Below are 20,271 nucleotides of genomic sequence, written 5' to 3'. Positions count from 1 at the left end.
TTGGCCAACACCTTTTTCTTGGATTTTCCAGCCTCTAGAACTGTGAGAAATACTTGTGTTTATTTAAGCTATCCAGTCTATGATATTTTTGTTACAGCAGCCAGAACTGATTAAAATACACACGTTTCTAATATAACTTTCTATTTTTATTGAGTTGATGCACTATAGTGAAGTGGATGTTTTTCTGAATTCCAAGAGAATCTGAAAAGACATAAATGCTAGTTATGCAAAAATTAGTCAATGTAGTCAGTTGATTAAATTTAGTAAATTGCTTTTTTTTTTTTTTTTTTTTAAAAAAAAACGAATACTTTCTATTGCATATCAAACAGTAACCATTGTGTGCTCAAGATTTAGAGTGTCATAGAACGGTACTGAATGCAGAAACTCTTGGAAAGCTTCTTGCAAACATGCATAGATTTTATGAAACCTGAAGACCAAAGAGTATTTACCTCAACTTTCGATTGTTACTTATTTTTAGTGTCTTTAAGGTGTCTAGTTTATAATTAATTCCCCGGCCTTCTTCTTTATAATTATAATTGTAAGTTTAGTGTCTTAAATTCTCAAAGCTCTTCATCACTTGAGAATGTCTTATTCTTCATGAACATAAAAGTTTTGTTTGGGCGATACATCCGTAAAACAAAAGAAAGAAATCCCCGCACAAATAAATAGGTAATTGCCCACTGTAATGAAAAATGCTTGGATGAATGAGTGAATAATGAGGTCAGAGAAAAAAATAATGTAAACTTCTAACAACTGAAGTAAACACGGATAATTAAGTGCAATGCAAAATTCACGAGTGTTTCACATGCTAAATAAAAACGACCAAAACAAAACGCTGAATCTTCGAAGTAATTCTGCTCTTCCTTGCCAGCTTCCACTACTTTTCTGGCAGCCTCCCTTCATCCCATTCCTCCGGCACAGGGAGATGATGCTCTGGCGACAAAGGGTACTTCGGCAGAAAACATTTGAGAGGTGCCAAGTTAACTTCCAGGAGTTCCTAACTTACTCCGATGATTTTAAGACGAAATTGGTGAGAAAGTTGTTAATATAGTGCAAAATGTATAATAAATGTATACGTGTATTAATCCTGTTCACAATCGAACCCAATCACCCGAAAGCACTAACCCCTCTACCACTTCTCAGGTCTTTAAAACCTGTGCCGCAGTAATCCCAACCCTAAGCAACCTCAGAACTGCGCATGCTCTGTTGGTCCTCCTTCTCCGGGTCCGGAAGTCCTGGTTTGTTTACTAAATCACGACTGTCGTAAACTAGACTTTCCATACGGCTTCCTAGCTTTACGGTGGCAACAGTATGGCGGCTGCTAGTGGTAGATTTGAAAGTGCGAAGAGTATCGAAGAGCGGAAAGAACAGATCCGAAATGCCAGAGCCGAGGTGTTGCGCCAGGTACCGCTGTTTTGGGGCCTTTGTTGTTATTTAGCGTTGTAGGAGTTGAGGGTTCCCGTAAGCTAGCCCACCCATCCCTTCCCCTCACCTCGTCAGTACTGAATCTCACCTTAATTTGGGTGAGGTCTTCCATTGCAATGCCGGTAAAGCCTTTTGAATCTCCCGGTTTTAGATGTTCTGGCAGGTCCCAGTTGCTCATTCTCTTTTCACGGAGATCCGTCTCTTTTTCTCCAAGTTTCTTTACCTTTTAAGTTGTCCATTCTTTACATTTCTATCACTCGCACTGCACACTTTGTAGGTCCCAAGCGGCTTTCATGACTCTGTCATCAGGTCTCTCAGCCTCAGTCATTGCAACCGCTGTATCTGAAATGAAATTTTCCTGTTTCTGGAACACATGTAAGTCACATTTGAATAAACTCAGTTTGACATTTCCTTCTTCTGATTATATTGGTATCAATTCCAGACTTACTGTAAGCTCTTACCGATCCAAACAAAATACTGATCCAAGCAAAAGTTAACACGAATCCCAGTATATTTAGCGTCTCACAAAAGATCGAGAAACATTGTTTCTCACTGAGCTTCAGATACATAGAGGTAACATAAGAAGAATGGAGAAAGTAAGCTACTGAATTATCTGACAGTCTATTCAAGATGTAAGAAATGTGGCAATGAAAGGGAAAAGTTGTACAGTAGTTGGAGAGCAACGGAGAGTTCAGTGATAGTTTTTAAGTTGGAAGAGTTTTAAACCAGTTTAAATGCAGATGAGAAGGAGCCAACGGAGAAGAGAAGAGGAGACTCCTAGGAGAAAATGACTACAGCCAGATTTTAAAGGGGAAGAGTGGGCGATTAGTCTTGGATAGGTAGAATGTTGACATTGTTTCCTAATTTCAACATATGTAATATGTGTGTGTATATATATATATTTATTTAATGTTTATATATATAATATATATATATAATATCATTTATCCTTTTCTCTTTGGTATTTTAAGCAGTTTTTGGAGTAAGGTTTGTAAGCTGAGATAATCTTACAGTAGAGATAGGCATAGAATATGAAAAGGTCCAAACTCAGCTTTGGAGTTATAGGGAAAGAAAGAGAGGGCAGGAATGATTACCTAGAAAAAACTTGCTTTTTTTGACCATTGTTGAAGAGTGAATACAGATTACCAATATGATCTTTTCTTTCTGCAAAGATGATTCCTCCTGAAGCATTTGGGGGCTGGGTGTTGGGGTACAGGCATTGCATATTGAAGCCATGAAGGTCTGTCTAAATGTTGCAGAAGTCTAAGGCAGTAGCCATGGGAATGGTGAAGGGAAAAGGGATTCCAAGTCATATTGAGGTGGGGAACTTAGAGAAACAGGAGGGCCTGAACTCTGTCCCTGTATTTTCTCTGATTGCTGAATCAAATCACTGGAGATTGTAAATGCAGGAGAGTTTTTTTTTTTGTTTTTGTTTTTTTTTTTTTTAAGTGTTTTCCACACTGGAGAAGCAAATTCCTGACAAGGAGTAGACATTCATTCATGAGTGGGTATTTTTATATAAAAATAACATAGGTTTTTGTTTTTCTTTTTTTGTGAAATACAGTTGGATCAATTGCCAGTTTCTCTCTCTCTCTCTGTTTTTTTTTTTTATTTTTTATTTTTATTTTGTTTTGTTTTTTTAATTGTAGGCTAAAGCCAATTTTGAAAAAGAAGAAAGGCGTAAAGGACTTAAGCGACTTCGGGGTGAGGACACATGGATGCTACCTGATGTGAATGAGCGAATTGAACAGTTCTCACAGGTGAATACTGACACGTTTACTTGATGTAAGGATTTTTTTTTTTTTTTTTTTTGGTACTTATTCAAGCTGATGTTGGAAGAATAATTTTACAGGATGTTTTCATAAGTTACAGAATATCACATAATTGGCACTGTTGAACAGTTTTATCTCCTTGGCAGAAGTAAGATATTGTAATGTTTTGGACATTATGACATGGAAAGATTTTGTTATTTGAGTTGGCTGGTAGAAAAGTTAGCTTCAAATTTCTGGCCCACTGTAGTGAGCTTATAGGCCTAAAAATTTATGCATTTTAAGGTTTATGTCTTTATGTTATTTTATTTAGGGCTCAAGTCTGTTTTCTTATAATTTTTTAAAAAATTATTTTTAATTCACAAATAATTTGTAAATTTATGGGGTACAGTATGATGGTTCTATCTATGTATATATTACAGAAAGATTCAGTCAGGCTAATGAACATATCCATCAACTCACCAACTTATTTTTTTATCATGAGAACATTACAAGTCTATTCTTCAATGGTTTTGAAATAGACAATACATTATTATTAACTACAGTCATCAGTAATATATCACTAAAACTTATTTCTAGTATCAAGCAAACTTTGTACTTTTTGATTAACATCTTCCCTTTCCCTATCCCTGCTCCTTCCCCTAGCCTCTTCCTTTAATTTTAGTTTTTTAGTTTGTGCTATCTTGTTTTATATATATATATATATATATATATATATATATATATATATTTTTTTTTTTTTTTTTTGAGACGGAGTTTCGCTCTTGTTACCCAGGCTGGAGTGCAATGGCGCGATCTCGGCTCACTGCAACCTCCGCCTCCTGGGTTCAGGCAATTCTCCTGCCTCAGCCTCCTGAGTAGCTGGGATTACAGGCACGCACCACCATGCCCAGCTATTTTTTTTTTGTATTTTTGGTAGAGACGGGGTTTCACTATGTTGACCAGGATGGTCTCGATCTCTTGACCTCGTGATCCACCCGCCTCGGCCTCCCAAAGTGCTGAGATTACAGGCTTGAGCCACCGCGCCCGGCCTCTTGTTATATTTTTTATGGCCTAATAGTCTTGTATAAACTTCTGGGAGGACCGTAGAAGGATAGTATATGTCTGTGTGTTTATGTGTATGTGTATGTGTGTATATATATATATATATATATATATATAGTATACATGTTTGTGTATATATGTGTTTATTTGATTATATTTGTCACATTAATATCCAAATAAAGCCAAAATTTTCCCAGTATTTTTCTGGTAAGAAGTCTCAGTTATATGATTTATTAATATTGCATATATTGTAGAAGGTGTTTTAAGGTTTCCTGAAAGGTTTTATTTATTTAGACATATTCTTTATCTTATTTCATCAAAGATTGAAAGTTTTTTAGAACGTGGATTTTCTTTTTTCTCTCAAAATACATCCTTTTAAATTAAGATGAAGATAAATTCTTGTCTGTTCAAAATTATTGCAGGAACACTCTGTGAAGAAAAAGAAGAAAAAAGACAAGCATTCAAAAAAAGCAAAGAAAGAGAAGAAAAAAAAGAGCAAGAAACAGAAATATGAAAAAAACAATGAGTCATCTGATAGCTCATCAGTAAGTATGTACTAAAATTAATCAAAGCAGTTATTTGAGAACATTTTATTTGAATGTATAACTTATGGGAACTTAAAATACAAGAGAACTTAAAAAAGGTATTACTAGTTAGGATATGAAAATATCTGGGAGACATCTACTTGGAGATGTCCAGGAAATATTGGAAATGTTGATCTTGAGTTTCAGAGAAGGGTTAAGAGGATAGGGATATGATTTGGGAATTATTGCCAGGCACAGCATTGGCTCTTGCCCAAGGCCCGCTGTAATGACTACCTGGCTACAGCCTGTGTTCACTCAAGGCCTTGGGGCTCTGCAATCAGCAGGTGGTGAAGCCAACTAGGCCTGTGTCTTTCCTTTCAGGGTGGCAAGTTCCCCCAGGCCCGAGGTGGGTCCAGAGGTGCCATCAGGGACCCAGGTACTATCATCAAAAACCATAGAAGTCTACCTGGTGTTCTATTGAACTGTGGCTGAACTGGCACTCAACCTATGAATGGCAGTTCTTCCCACTCTTCCCTCCCCTTCCCACAGGTAGAAGGGCCTCACCCTGTAGCCATCACCATAGACCCACAGGGAATACTGCCAGGCTACCACTGATGTTCCCTTAAGGCCCAAGGACTCTCCAGTCAGCTTATGGTGAATGCTACTTGGCCTGAGACTCACTCTTCAGGGCAGTGAGCCCCGCTCTGGTCCAGGGCAGATCCAGAAATGCCATCCAAGTGCAAAGGCCTGGAGTTGGGGACCCCAAGATCCGTCTTGGTGTTCTGCCACCCTGTGGCTGAGCTGGTACCTAAGATGTAAGACAAAGTCCCCTTTACTTTTCTCAATCATAAGGAGGCCCTCCCTATAGCTACCAGAGCTGGGAATTTGCTGAGTCTCACCTGAATCCAGCAAGTCTCAGATTCACAGTGAAGGCTCACAGTGTAGTACCTGGGTATTGCTGGTGGTTATTCAGGGCCCAAAGGCTCTTTATTGGATACCAGCTGTGGCTGAGTTGGTATCCAAGATGCAAGAGGAAGTGCTCTATTTGCTGTTCTCTCTCCATTTGCTCTTCTCTCTCCTCTCAAGTAGAAGGATGGGGTCTCTTTTGGAGCTTAACGTTGTGCAGCCTGGGGTTGGGGGAGGGGTGGTGCAAGCACTCCCTTAGCCAACTCAGTGGCCCCACCACCACCCATCCATTGGCTCTGAGGCCAGTTCAGCACTAGGAGTCACTGAGGAATTGCAATTTTTGTGGCATAGACTGCCTTTCAAGTTTATTTAGAGCTCCAGAGCCCTTTAGTCTGAGGTGGCAAGGCTTGCTGGAGCTCAAGTTCTGACTGCTGGGATAGATGAGTCCTCTCTGGCTAGGGCTGATTTAAATACTCCCTCCATGGGTGGCCATCAGCTGAGTTTAGCTCAGTTTGCTTTCCACTGTGACAGGGCACTACTGAGCTCAATGCGATGTCTTGCAGTTGCTGTGCTCTCCCTCTCCAAAGTGTACAGATTCTCTGTGCTGCATGGCCACTGCTGGGGGATGGGGGAGGGATGGTGTCAACCCTTTAAGACTGTCTGCCACCCTCCTCAGTGTCTCTTTCAGTGATATGAAGTCAAAACTAAGTTGTGCGAGTGCCCACCTGATTTTTGGCTCTTATGAAGGTGCCTTTTGAATATGTAGATAGTTGTTAAGTTGGTATTCTTGCAGGGAGTTGGGGAGGATGATGGATTGAGGCTTCTACTGGTCATCTTGCTCTGTCTTTCTTCCTGGGAGGGTCTTTTTGAGAAAATACTTTAGGGAAGGAGAGAGAAATAATATTGAGGAGAATGATAAATTTGGTATAGCAAGGTCCTGGGGGAAAGGGTAGCTTTTGAGCTACACATTTTTACCACTTCCCTCCTAGCTCAGAAGAGAGGGTACAGGAGTAGGAGCACCCTCTCTTCTGAATGAGAAGGGAAGTGGTAAAAATGTACAAATATAAATACATGAGGAGGTGTGGTGAGAAGGGAACAGATTTGTGATGGTTGTCTTCTCTTTCCTTTATGAAGTAGAAGGTAAAATGACTGAGGAGATAATATGAGAGTAAAAGTAGGACAGAGGGATCGAGGAAATAGTGTAGATTTGAAACAGCTTAGCTTAGGTAATAAAGGAAGCAAAAAAAAAAATTGCTGAGCAGCACTGAGGATACATATGAGGCTGCAAAGCATATCTTGGCTTTGTCAAGGTCACATTAATTTTTTCTTTTAACTTTTAAAGTCAACTTTACTGAGATTCAATTTATGTAAGTACTGTACTCCTTTTTTAAGTGTACTGTTTGATAAATATGCCTGTTTAACTATGTCAGTTAAGATACAAAGTATTTCTGCTATCCCATAACGTTCTTCATAGTCTCTTCTAGTCAGTGCCCTGTCTCCCTCTCTCCTCCTCCACTTTGGGTTTGAACAACCGAATATCTCCTTTTGCACACCGTAGGTTTTTCCTGTTCTAGATTTTTATGTTAATTGGTTCATGTAACATAATCTTTCTTGTACTTGGCTTCTTTGACCCCATGTAGTGTTTTTGTAATTATTCCTGCTATTGAATGGATCAGTAGATACTTTCTTTTTATTGCTGTATTCCAGTGTGTGAATATACCACGATTTGCTTTTCTTTTTAATCTGTTAAAGTAATTTGGGTTATTTTTAGTTAGGTGGTGTTAGGCATTTGTATACACTTGTGGATATACATATTTCTTTTTTCTGGGAGGAAAAATGCCATTGTTTTCCAAAGTGGTTGGACATTTTCCACTCATACAGCCAAAGTGTATGAGTTCCAGTTATTCCTCATCCTTGCTAGTATTTGGTATTGTCAGTCTTAGTGGTTTTTAGCTGTTCTACTGTGTAATATCTCATGTGGTGCTTCCCTGAAGGACAAGGATGTAGAGCATCATTTTAAGTCTCTATAGGGCATCTTATATCTTCCTTTGTAAAATTCAATTTATTAAATATTTTCTTTTTGGTTTTTCACCATTTTTTCTTAGTGCTTCTGGTATACTAATTTTTGCACACCTCAAGATTGTGATTTCTCCTATGTTTGGTGTTTTTACTAATTTTTTTTTTTTTAAAGAGATAATAGGTAGGGTGTTGCATGGACTGGAGTGCGTTGGCACCGTAGTAGCTCACTGCAGCCTCGAACTCCTGAGCTCAAGCAATGCTGCTGCCTTAGTCTCCCAATCAGCTAAGATTATAGATGTGCACCTCCACCCAGCTAATATGCTAAAAGTTTTTTTTTTTTTTTTTCCGTAGACATGGAGTCTTATTCTGTTGCACAGGCTGGTCTCAAACTCCAGGGCTCTAGTAATCTCCTGCCTCAGCCTCCGAAAAGTGCTGGGATTACAGGTGTGAGCCACCATGCTTGGCCTCCTATTTTTTTTTCCCTAGAAGTTTTATAGCTTTAGCTTTTTTGCTTATTTATAATCCACCCAAATATTTTTTATTTATGTTATGTAGTGTCGGTTTATTTTTTTCCCACATGGATTTCCAGTTTTTCTAGCATCATTTGTTGATTCTATTGGAAGGAGTTTTGGGAGATTGATACCTTAAAATAATCTTTCAATCCATTATGCACAGGGTACACCTCTCCAACCATTTATGTCTTCTTTGGTTTTTCTCATAATGTTTTGAAATTTTTAGTGTAGAGGTCTTACATGTAGTTTGTTACATATTTTTTCCATTTTGTTTTCTGGAAGTGCTATTGTAAATTGAATAAAAAAAAAAGTCTTTACAGCTAGTATATAATTGTAGAACTGATTTTGAAACAAGATCCGGAAAAAACTGCTTTTGTTATATTTATCTTGTATATCTTGTCACCTTGTTAAGTTTACTAATACTAGTGTTGGTAGCTTTTTTAGTAGATTTCTTAGGATTTCTAGGTAAATGGTATGTCATGTGTGAAAAATACTTTTTTCTTTTCAATCTCTATTGTCTGTTTTATTTGTTAATTTTTGTTACCTTATTTCAGTAGCTAGGACTTAAAAATAGTGTTGAATGGAAGTGGTGAGAGTGGACATGATTGCCTTGTTCCTTAACTTAGGTGAAAAGCGTTCAGGGTTTTACTTTTAAGCATGGTGTTTGCTTTGGGACTTTCATGTATGCCCTTTCAAATTAAGGAAATTACATTCTATTTCTAGTTTTATGAGAGTTTGTATCTTGAATGAGTGTTGAATTGGGTAAATGCTTTTTTTTGCATCTACAAGTGTTAAAATTCACCAGTGAAACTGTTTGGTCCTGGAGTTTCTTTGTGGAATGGGTTTAACCACAAAGTTAATTCCCTTAATAGCTATGTTATATATTTTCTCGAGTTAGTTTTAGTAATTTGGGTTTTTCTGGGAATTTATTGCATAGAAATTGTCAAATTTATTTTTATAAAGTTGTTTGTAATATTTCCTCTATTCTTTTAAAGTTTGCAGAATCTGTAGTGACATCCTCTCTTTCATTCCTGATTCCTGATTTTGGTGATTTCTATTTTCTCTTTGTTTCCTCTGTCAGTCTACCTTTTTTTTTTTTTTTTTTTTTTTTTGAGATGGAGTTTCGCTCTTGTTATCCAGACTGGAGTGCAACTCTGTCAGTCTATCTTAAGGCATATCAGGTTTATTAATCTTTATTTATTGCCTTTTAGTTTCCTTGAATTTTTCTCTGGTTGTGTGTTTTCTAGTTCATTGACTTAAACTATATTTATTCTTTGCTTATACTTTGGTGTTTAATTAGCTCGTTTCTCATTTTCTAAGATGAATGCATTGCCATTGATTTGAAATCTTCTTTTCTAATGAGTATTTATTTTATAAATTTTTCTCTTAGCACTGTTGTATCTCTACCTAACTTAGTTGTTATATTTTCATTGCTGTCCTATTAAAAATATTTTTTACTTTTCTTTTTCTTACTCATGGATATAGATGAATTTTTGAACTTCCAGATATTTGTGGATTTACTAGTTTTTTTTTGGTTACTGACTTTGAATTTAATTATTATACTCTATAATTTTAGTTTTTAAAAAGTTTCTGAGACGTTTTATGTACTAGCCTATGATCTGTCTTGGTGAAAATTCCATGTGTATTTGAAATGAATATGTATTCTGCTATTGTTAGGTTTTCATTTCTGTCCGAGTCAAAATATTTTTTACTTTTCTTTTTCTTATGGACATATGTAAGTTTTTTAACTTCCAGATATTTGTGGATTTTATGAGTTTGTTTTTGGTTATTGACTTTGAATTTAATTATTTATTATACTCTATATAATTTCAGTTTTTAAAAAGTTTTTGAGATATTTTATTTTCTAGCCTATGATTTGTCTTGGTAAAAATTCTATGTGTATTTGAAATGAGTATTCTGCTATTGTTAGGTATAGTGTTTTATAAATGTCAATTAGGGAAAGTTGATTAGTAGTATTAAGTTTAGTGTTAATGGTTTTCTGTTCACCTGTACAGTTATTGAGAAAATAGTATTTAAATCTTTTAATTGTTTTGTGGATTTTTACCTATTTCTGCTTTCAGTTTTGTCAGTTTTTGCCTTACGTATTTTGAAGCTTTATTAGGTATGTAATAAATGGCTTTTACATTTTTAATTAAAACTCATTAAAATTATATCAGCCATATTTATGTGGCTACTATATTGGACAGTGTATGTATAGAAAAATTCTGTTGAATAGTACTGGTTTGGATTATTTATGTTTAATGTAATAGTTGATATGGGTGAGTTTAAGTCTACTAACCTGTTATTCCTTTTCTATTTTTTATTTTGTTCTTTTTTCCTTTGTTCCTTCCTTTTCCTGCCTTCTTTTGGATTGAGTTTTTTTTTTTTTTTAGCATTCCATTTTATCTCTGCTATAGGCTTATTAGGTATGCCTTATTTATTTTTAATGAGTGCTCTAAGTCTTATCCACATTTTAACTTACCATACTCTACTTTTAAATAATATATGATTTTATTTTATGATTAGACCTTCACCAAAATATGCTTCCATTTTCTTCTATCATATTTTTTTTGCTGCTGTTGTCATATATTTTACTTCAACATATGTTATAAACCCACATTGTTTATAATTTTTAATGTCATACATTCTTACTATTTTTACTTTAGTCAGTTACCTTTTAAATAAGTTACACATGTGAAAAGTCTTTTATATGTACCCACAGATGTATCATCTGTGATATTCTTTATTATTTTATATAGGTCTAAATTTCGAATACCATTTTCTTTTGTCTGTAGAACTTCCATTAATATGTATTATAGATTTGCAGACAGTGAATTCTCTCAGCTATTGTTTGAAAATTTCTTTCCTTTTATCTTCATTCTTTCTTTTTTTCTCTTAGCACAAACTGAGAAGTTCTTACCAGTCATCTTCACTTTTCAGATACTTTGTTAGGCATAGAATTTTAAGTTTATAGTTTTTTCCCCCCCATAAACTGTCATCCCAGTGTCTTCTGGCTTGTATTGTACATATTGAGGATTCTGTAGTCATTTTAGTCTTTTTTTCTCTGTGTGTAGTGTGCTTTTTTATTCTGGATGCTTTTAGGGCTTTTTTTTTTCCATGATTATTTTTCAGTGAATCAATTGTGTTTTGTCTTGGTGTTGATTTCTTTGTGTTTATTCTGCTGTCTTAGTCTATTTGTGCTATACCAAAACAAACGGGTGGATTATAAATGACAGAAACTTATTTCCCACAGTTTGGGACGCTAGAAGGTCTAAGATCGAGGGCCCTGGCAGATTTTGTATCTGGTGAGGGTTTGCTTCCTCATAAATGGCTGTCTTCTCACTCTAACCTCACATGGCAGAAGGGAGTGCTCTTGGGCTTTTTTTTTTTTTTTTTTTTGAGACAGAGTCTCGCCCTTTTGGCCAGGCTGAAGTGCAGTGGCACAGTCTGGTTCCCTGCAACCTCTGTCTCCCAGGCTCAAGCAATTCTCCTGCCTCAGCCTTCCGAGTTGCTGGGATTACAGGTGTGTGCCACTACGCCCGGCTAATTTTTGTATTTTTAGTAGAGATGAGGTTTCACCACGTTGGTCAGGCTGATCTCGAAGTGCTGACCTCAGGTAATCCACCCACCTCAGCCTCCCAAAGTGCAGGGATTATAGGCATGAGCCATCGTGCTCAGCCTGGACTATGTTTTATAAGCACACCAATCCCATTCCCAGTCATCTTCCAAACCCTCACCTCCTACTATCATTGTCTTGGGATTTAGGATATCTATGTAAGAATCTGGTGGGGGACACAGACATTCATAGTGTAGCGTCTGCCTTAGGTTCACTGTGCTGCTTTGCTATGTGAGTTTACAGTTTCCATCAAATTTGAAATTTTCTGGCTGTGTTTTTTCTTTTTTCTTTTTTTTTTCCTGAGACGGAGTTTCGCTCTTGTTACCCAGGCTGGAGTGCAATGGCGCAATCTCGGCTCGCTGCAACCTCTGCCTCCTGGGTTCAGGCAATTCTGCTTCAGCCTCCTGAGTAACTGGGATTACAGGCATGCACCACCATGCCCAGCTAATTTTTTGTATTTTTAGTAGAGACAGGATTTCACCATGTTGACCAGGATGGTCTCGATCTCTTGACCTTGTGATCCACTCGCCATGGCCTCCCAAAGTGCTGGGATTACAGGCGTGAGCCACTGCGTCTGGCCTCTGGCTGTTTTTTTGAGGTTTTTTTTTTTTTTTTTTTTTCTGTTCTATCTCATTTTGGTAGTCTCCTTAAAATAATGTCTCACAGGGTGATGAGCCTGTGTTCACTTTCTTTCTAGCCTTTTTCCTTTCTATGTTTTGGTTAGGTATATTTTATTGCTGTGTCATGAGCTTCAGGTTCACTGGACTTTTCTTTTTCTGTATTTAGCTTACTGTTATCCCTATCCAGTGAATTTTCATTTCAGGTACTGTATTTTTTTTTTTTTAATCTTTAGAAGTTTCATTTGGGTCTTTTTAATGTTTTTCAGTTTATTTCCTTATTATGTTCACATTTTCCCTTCCTTTAACATATTTATAATAGTTGTGTTAAAGTCTTGGTTTGCTACTTCATTCTATCTTGTTTTTTCCTGTTCTGTTTCAATTAAATGATTTTTCTCTTTAATATGGATTTGCTGCTTTGAATGTTTAGAAACTTTTAATTGGATGCTGAATTTTATGAAAGTTATATTGTGACTGCCGGATTTTGTTGACTTCTTTAGAGGGTATTGAGCTTTCTTTTAGCAGTTAATTGTGAATTAGCTTAATCCTTTTCAAGGCTTGTTTTTAAGTTTTGTTCGTATGTATCTAGAATAGCTTTACTCTAGGGCTGGTTTAGCCTTTCTACTAAGGCATGACCCTTGTGGGTTCTCTGCTGATTGTGTCGGATGTTCAGCAAGGTTTCTTTACTCTGTTTGGTAGGAACTAGAATGTCCTCCAGCCCTTTGTGAGCTCTGGGGATTGTTCTGCTTACAGGCCTTTGGTAATTGTTTCTTCCATGGTAGTTTTCTTTGCCTGACCTTGTGGACTCTTATCCTCAGCATGTTCAGCTTGGTCTTTCTTTGAAGACTCCAAGGGTCCTTTAAATAGATTTCTGGCACTTTTTCTCTGTGTAGCTCTCCATCTATACTTTGGGCAGCCTTCACAAAGTTTACATTGTTTCCTTTGCTCAGTGAGATTTTCATGTTCTGCTTGGGTTACCCCTCTATGCCACAGTCTAGAAAGTCCTTTAGACAAAAAGCTGGAGAGATTTTAGTGTTCATTTTAATTCTTTTTTTTTTTTTTTTTTTTTTGAGGCGGAGTTTCGCTCTTGTTACCCAGGCTGGAGTGCAATGGCGCGATCTCGGCTCACCGCAACCTCCGCCTCCTGGGTTCAGGCAATTCTCCTGCCTCAGCCTCCTGAGTAGCTGGGATTACAGGCACACGCCACCATGCCCAGCTGATTTTTTGTATTTTTAGTAGAGACGGGGTTTCACCATGTCGACCAGGATGGTCTCGAACTCTCGACCTCGTGATCCACCCGCCTCGGCCTCCCAAAGTGCTGGGATTACAGGCTTGAGCCACCGTGCCCGGCCCATTTTAATTCTAATTTGTATATATTTCTAGATTGATGCCATTTACTTGGTCGTGGACAAGCAGAAGTCGTCAAGGTCCCTTGATTTTTGCTGGCAGCACTTTTCTGTCTTAGTTTCACCTTCTAGGTTTTGGCCACTGGATAGAATTAGGGGTGTGGTTAACTCTGAAGGTTGCACAAGATGAGAGCCCTGGAGGCTGTGTTAGGTCAGGAGGTCTATTAAGCTTGATGCTTAATGAGTTTGAGGTAAAATGGAGGATTGAAACTAAAATCAGCAAGAGAACTGAAGTCATAGCCTGGGGAGCATCAATTTTGCTGAAGTGGTAAAGTGAGTGCATAATTGTGAAAACGAGTATAGGTTGCTGCTTAAAGTTTCTAATTAGTGCTATTGAAAGAGTAGAAAAAGACATTTTATGTAATTTCAGCTTACATTTATCAAATGCTTATTCTTTGCCAGACACTGTTCTAGACATGGGGAGGATAAAAATACAAAGTTGTTTTTAAACCTTTGGGGAACTTATTTCCTAAGTGGATAAATAGATACATAATATTAACATGATTTTGTAGTAGATTTTGTCGAAGAAGATGATGGCTTTATTTTCTCTTCTGACTGAGTTTAGCATGCCATCCAACATGATGCCGTGGTAGTACAGGATGTTAAGGTAAGAGGGATTTTATTTGCTAACTTGTTGAGGAAATGGTGCTTGAGTTGAGACTAGAAAGATTAGTAAGCATTAGGCAAATAAAGGTGTTCTTGGCATTTCATGCAAAGGAATTGCGAGAGCAGAGACATGGAAGTATGAGATAATATGAGTGCGAGTATGTGTGTATGTATGTAAATATAACTATAAGCAATTTGATAGTACTAAATTATAAAACAAGAGGAGGGGTGAATGGAGATAAAACTGTAAGAAGTGACAAGGACTTGTAAACCAAGAGCTTTGACTTTATTCAGTAGGGAATGTATCATCTAAGTAGGTTCAGCTGCATTTATTAGAAAATCTTAGAATAGCCATTGATTATACAAGATAGAAGTTCATTTTTCTCTTAAATGAAATGTCAGGTTAGGCAGTCTAGGGCTAATATGGTCTTCTGGGATCAAGGCTTCTATTGTCTTGCATTTCCATCATTCTTTATAGCATTGCCTCAGTCCAGATAACGGGAAAGAAGATGTTCTTTTTTATTAACTTGACTTCCAGAAAGTCCTTTAAAATGCTTTTGCTTACATCTAATTGGACACTTGGTCATAAGGCTTCACTTTCTGGCATGGGAATTAGATTTACTTCTCCAAATAAAATGGGATTCTGTTGGTGGGAAGAAGAGGAATAACTAGCAGTCATTGTGATGGGAAGCCCTAGAGGAGAAGTGTAGTTGTCAGATGTTCCCTTTGTATTACTCTAAATGTATCTGGGGTGCGGGGTTGGAGAAGGAAGGGGAGCAGGAAAGACGAGTCCAGAAGACTAATTTGTTCTGGAATCAATTTTCTAGGTGAGAGATAGGCTCTATCTAGGGCTGCTACTTTAAGGATGAAAGAAGAGAATATTAGTTGGTATTTTGGTTGCAGGTAACAGAAACTGAATTTAAATTGGCTTTTGCAAAAAGGAGGGTAATTATTATTAGAGTACAAAATTCTCCTAAGACATATAGATGTAGGCTTCAGGAATGGCTGGAATTAAAATTGTGAATGGTTTTTGTAATTTTCTTGTAATTTTTCATTTCCCCACCCTGAGTTCTAGTTTTTAAAAATTTTTTTGCTGATTCCTATTTCTCATGACAGAAATGGCCTGTTCCAATGCTTTTCCAGTTCTTAGTTTTAGAAAAGCCCATTTAGACCTGATTTCAGATTCCTCAGGAATGGCTCAGATTGATGTGAATTGGGTTAGATACCTACCTTTGAACTAATCAGCAGTGGCCAGGGATATAGGTAGGCTCCTGTGGTAATCATGTATTCACTGTATGGTATATTTGATAAATATTTTAGAAATGAAAATGGTAGGCTTGAATGTGTGAGGTAACATGATCCTGAGTTTCTGACTTGGTTAAGTGGGTGGTTGGTTGTTCCAGATAACTAACTTCGATAATATACAAGGAGGAGTAGATTTTGTAGAAGAAGGCTTTATTTTCTATTCTCACCGAATTTAGCATGCCATCCAACTACAGGAGACAATTAGTCAGTGAAACTTTGGTTGGACAAATTTGAAAGATATCAGCACAATTGATTGTAGTTCAGGCCATCAGAGTGGTTTTAATGGTCCATTAAAGGGAATGTTTAGAGATTTAAAAATGTCATGGGTATGGAACCCCAAATAACATAGACATTTAAGGGCTGAGCATAGGAGGAAGAGTTCATAAAGGAAATGGGGAAGAAACAAAGAGTGGGAGGAGAGCTGAGAAGTGTCATGGAAGTCAGGAAAGTGAGTCATGAACAGAGTTATTGAGCAGAGAGGTCTAGAGAGCTGAAGACTGAAACATTTTGTTGAATGTGGTACAGTGGATGTCATTGGTGAGTTTGGAGAAGTTTCAGTAGATTAATAGGGACAGTAGATATATTGTAGAGTTTTGAGAAAATGTATGAAAGTGAGACTGTGAAGGCAGTGCATGTAGACTACTCTTTCAAGAAGTTCATCTAAGAATGGAAGCTAGAAGATTAATTCCTGCTAGAGGAGGAATATATAGGGTCAAGGAAGGTCCCCCTCCCTGTAAAAAAAAAAAAAAAAAAGAATAGGAAATGCTTGATGATATTTCTAGGCCATTAGGGATCTTTGGTTGATGCCTTACGAGGAGAAGATAATTGATGGAGCAAGGGAGGAACAGAAAGAGTTGGTATCAAAATCTTTAGAGCAGGATCTGCCTTAAACAGGAGGAATTAATTGGAAATAAGGATAGGCAGAGCCATAAATGTGTTGGGTGATGAATAGGAAGATAAGGTGACCCCAGTTTTCTTGATGAAGTAAGAGAAGACGTCATTTAGTGAGAATATGGGAATTAGTATAAAGCTTGAGGAGAGTGTTGAGGAAGATAATGTTATCTGCAGTTTTAGATCAAGGGAAATCTCAAAATGTGAAACTTAGGGGCAAACAGCAAACTTATTTACCTGGGTGTTGTTTCCCCTGTTCCAGTGAAGCAGAGATGTGAGTAACTACTGGATGTTGGTAGGCACTGAAGCTCTGTGCTGAAGTGAGTTCTCTACTTGGCAGTTCTCATTTTTGTTTTTTTGCTTTCTCTTGACTTGATAATAAATGGATAAGAAAACAAAAATAATTTGGTTTTGTTTTGTGGATTTAACTCAAACTGGTGGGTTTGCATTTTTTTCTTTAAAATTTCTTTATTTTAATCTTTTGAGATGGAGTCTCTGTTACCCAGGCTGGAGTACAGTGGCACAATCTCAGCTCACTGAAACCTCTACCTCCTGGGTTCAAGCGTTTCTCCTGCCTCAGCCTTCTGAGTAGATGGGATTATAGGCATGTACTACCACACTTGGCTAACTTTTTTGTATTTTTAGTAGAGAATGGGTTTCATCATGTTGGCCAGGCTGGTCTCGAACTTCTGACCTCAAGTAATACACCCGCTTCGGCCTCCCAAAGTGCTAGGATTACAGGTGTGAGCCACTGCACCCAGCTCTTTAAAATTTCAATGTCATTTTGTAAAGGGGAAATACAGTGTAAGCATTTTTTCTAGGATGCTGAATTTCTACTGCTTAACAGCACAGAATTTTTATATCAAAGTATGCAAATTTGAGAATTTAACTTATATGCTAAATGTTCTTAGAGCTCTGAAGATGAGTGGGTTGAGGCTGTTCCATCCCAGACTCCTGACAAGGAAAAGGCCTGGAAAGTGAAAGATGAAAAGTCACAAAAAAATGACAGCCAAATTATGAAGGTAAGCAAGCCACCTTATCTTCCTTCCTTCCTTCCTTCCTTTCTTCCTTTCTTCCTTCCATCCATCCATCCGCCTGTCCGTTCATCCTTCATTCATTTTAGAGACAGGGTCTCACTCTGTTATCCAGGCCGGGCTGCAGTGGCACAGTCATAGCTCACCACAGCCTCAACGTCCCAGGCTCAAGTGATGCTCCCACCTCAACCTCCCATGTAGCTGGGACCACAGGTGTGTGCCACCATGCCTGGCTAATTTTTTATTTTTTTGTAGAGATGGGGTCTCCCTATGTTGCCTAGACTGGTCTTGAACTCCTGAGCTCAAACAGTTCTCCCCCTTCAGCCTCCCAAGATGCTAGGATTAGATGCCTGAGCCACTGCACCTGGCCCACCACTTGATTTTAAAGAAAGAAGTATCAACTTCTGAGAATAAATGAATATAAAAATGAAAGATTATTAAATTTTTTTCAGGAGAAAAATTAGACTTTGAAAACAGTATGCTTTATGAATAATTTTGGCAGTAGTGCTGTTTGCTGAATGTTTAGACCCCCACTTCCCCTTCTACTGTGAAGAAGTGAGTGTTCCTCTCTATTCTCCTGCCTTAGAGGTTTTCATGCTTTTGATTGTTAAGAAGTGGCACCTCCCACTTAGATACCTAAAGCCTTATACTGTTCTCTGTCTGACCCTTCTACAGTGAGTAGAGTTCCATCACAGTTTTTCTTTCCCTTTACCTCGTGCCTTAATTTTCTTAACAATACTTTTGAATAGTTCACAAACTTTGGGTTATAGTTCCTCTGCCTAAGGAAGAATGTAATTGTTCACTGTTAGCCACAGGTGAAGGAGAAAGTTGAACAGGAACGAAGTTTAATTGCCTGTTGTCAATTGCTTGATTGCCAGACTGGGCTGGATACTTTAGATCTGTTATCTTGTTTACCCTTTAAAACAGTCTTGAAAGGTAGGGATTTTATACCATTTTATAGAGGAGAGACTGAAGTACAGAGAGATTAAGAAACTTGCTTCAAGTTTTATAGCCATGTTGAACTTGATTCAGGTTTGATTGCCTCCAAAATCTTTGCTCTTATTACCAAGTGTTTATTAAATTCTAATCAGTTCGGATTGAAATGGCTGCCTTTTTTAACAGAGGGATGAGTGGATGACTGTTGATTTTATGTCTGTTAAAACTGTGTCGTCCTCATCACTCAAAGCTGAAAAGGAAACTATGAGGCAAATAGAGCGAGAGAAAACCCAAGCACTTGAACAGGTAAGAGACTATTTGAAATGCTTTAATTTTCTAATTTACCTTTAATAAACTTATAAGACATTTATATAAAGCAGTTTAACTTGTGAAATATTATTTTTATAATATTTAATACAATTAGTGAAAACAACTGTCAAATGTGATATTTTAATAAAAATGTATTTCCTATAGAAGTGAGTTAAAGGTTTACTGGGTTTATAAATCTAGGGCATATATAAAGGTGAGTGAATATTGAGTTTAAGTTAATACCATTAAATTGAAAATGAACTCAACTTGTGTTTCAGTTGAATTAGATACCATAAAAATACTTCCATTTCAAGACATCTAGAATTTCTGGTAGATAAAATGTAAGATAAGCATGCTTATTTTATACTTCATTGTTGTTACTATGCTAGTAAGGAAGCAATAGAAAATCTGTAGAGACTGAAAAATGAGGCAGAAGTGTGAATCCAGAGAAGTAAGGAAGTGCCAAAGCTGGTAGCTTTTCTAGGGGTATCATGCAATCCTGGTAAAGTGGAATTCCAATTTGTACTGCACTAGCAGTATATGTTTCTGTTCCGTTACTCAGTATCTGTAATTGTCAAACTTTGTCATTTTTTGTCAGCCTCATAAATGGATGAGAAATGGTATTTCTTTTTTTTTTTTTTTTTTTTTTTTTGGTATGCATTATCTGATTACCACAAGAGAGATCTTTTTGTGTTTTTTGGTCATTCAGATTTCTTGTACTGTGAGCTGCTTGTTTGTTTTTTTTTGCTTACTTTTCTACTAGGGTTGTTTGTCTTTTTCTAACTGATTAAAGAAGTTCTTTATGTTTTCAGTCCTTTGTCTTTCATACATTTTCAGATAGTATCTCACAATTTGTCTAGCTTCTTGTCAATTGTCCGCAGTATGCAATTCTAGCCTTTTTTTTTCCAGTTGACTATTTGATGTGTGTGTCTTTGAGTGTCTAGCTAAGACCATTGGAGGAAATTCCTTGACTATAGATATTGAAAGATTTTGTGGTAAACTGACAAAGGAAGTGACAGAAGCTTTTCTGATACAAACTAAGAAATGAAATCCCTATGGTTTTGTGTATCCCTTTAGGTTAGTCTTTAACATAAATTTTCTCCTTTGAAGATTCTTTACTTTCTGGTCAGCTCATGAATACATTTTAAAAAGCCTTTTTAAAAACAGATTTTACGCAGCATTTTAATTTTTAGTAGTATATTGTATTTCTGGAAACTAAAGTTCCTAACGTTTGACTTGTTCCATTTCTTGCCATCCTCTTGCCATTACTTTTTGTAGGAAGCATTTTCTAACCCGCACTCCCCAGGGTCAAGTTAGGTAAAATTAGCATTCTTTACTTTGATCTCATTTAT

General features: G+C 37.1%; 2 protein-coding genes across 3 annotated transcripts in view; both read left to right on the top strand.

The window, feature by feature from the left end:
* Positions 1-1,368, top strand: part of ALKBH8 (alkB homolog 8, tRNA methyltransferase) — a 112,667-nt gene extending 111,299 nt beyond the window's left edge. Inside the window, exon 13 of the transcript XR_012518026.1 lies at positions 872-1,368. The gene's annotated coding sequence lies outside the window, so the exon portion shown is untranslated. The remainder of the gene's footprint in view (positions 1-871) is intronic.
* CWF19L2 (CWF19 like cell cycle control factor 2) overlaps positions 1,298-20,271 on the top strand; it is a 129,453-nt gene continuing 110,479 nt past the window's right edge. For both annotated transcript variants that reach the window (XM_039471415.2, XM_074400513.1), the window contains exons 1-5: positions 1,298-1,404; positions 3,075-3,185; positions 4,661-4,783; positions 17,552-17,662; positions 18,797-18,916. In XM_039471415.2, coding sequence (XP_039327349.2) covers positions 1,312-1,404; positions 3,075-3,185; positions 4,661-4,783; positions 17,552-17,662; positions 18,797-18,916 — 558 coding nt within the window. In that variant the 5' untranslated portion in view covers positions 1,298-1,311. The remainder of the gene's footprint in view (positions 1,405-3,074; positions 3,186-4,660; positions 4,784-17,551; positions 17,663-18,796; positions 18,917-20,271) is intronic.

Source organism: Saimiri boliviensis, chromosome 6 (genome assembly GCF_048565385.1).
Source record: "Saimiri boliviensis isolate mSaiBol1 chromosome 6, mSaiBol1.pri, whole genome shotgun sequence".
NCBI classification, from domain to species: domain Eukaryota; kingdom Metazoa; phylum Chordata; class Mammalia; order Primates; family Cebidae; genus Saimiri; species Saimiri boliviensis.
Note: the sequence above shows the minus strand (reverse complement) of the source record. Positions and strands in the feature narration are given on the sequence as shown.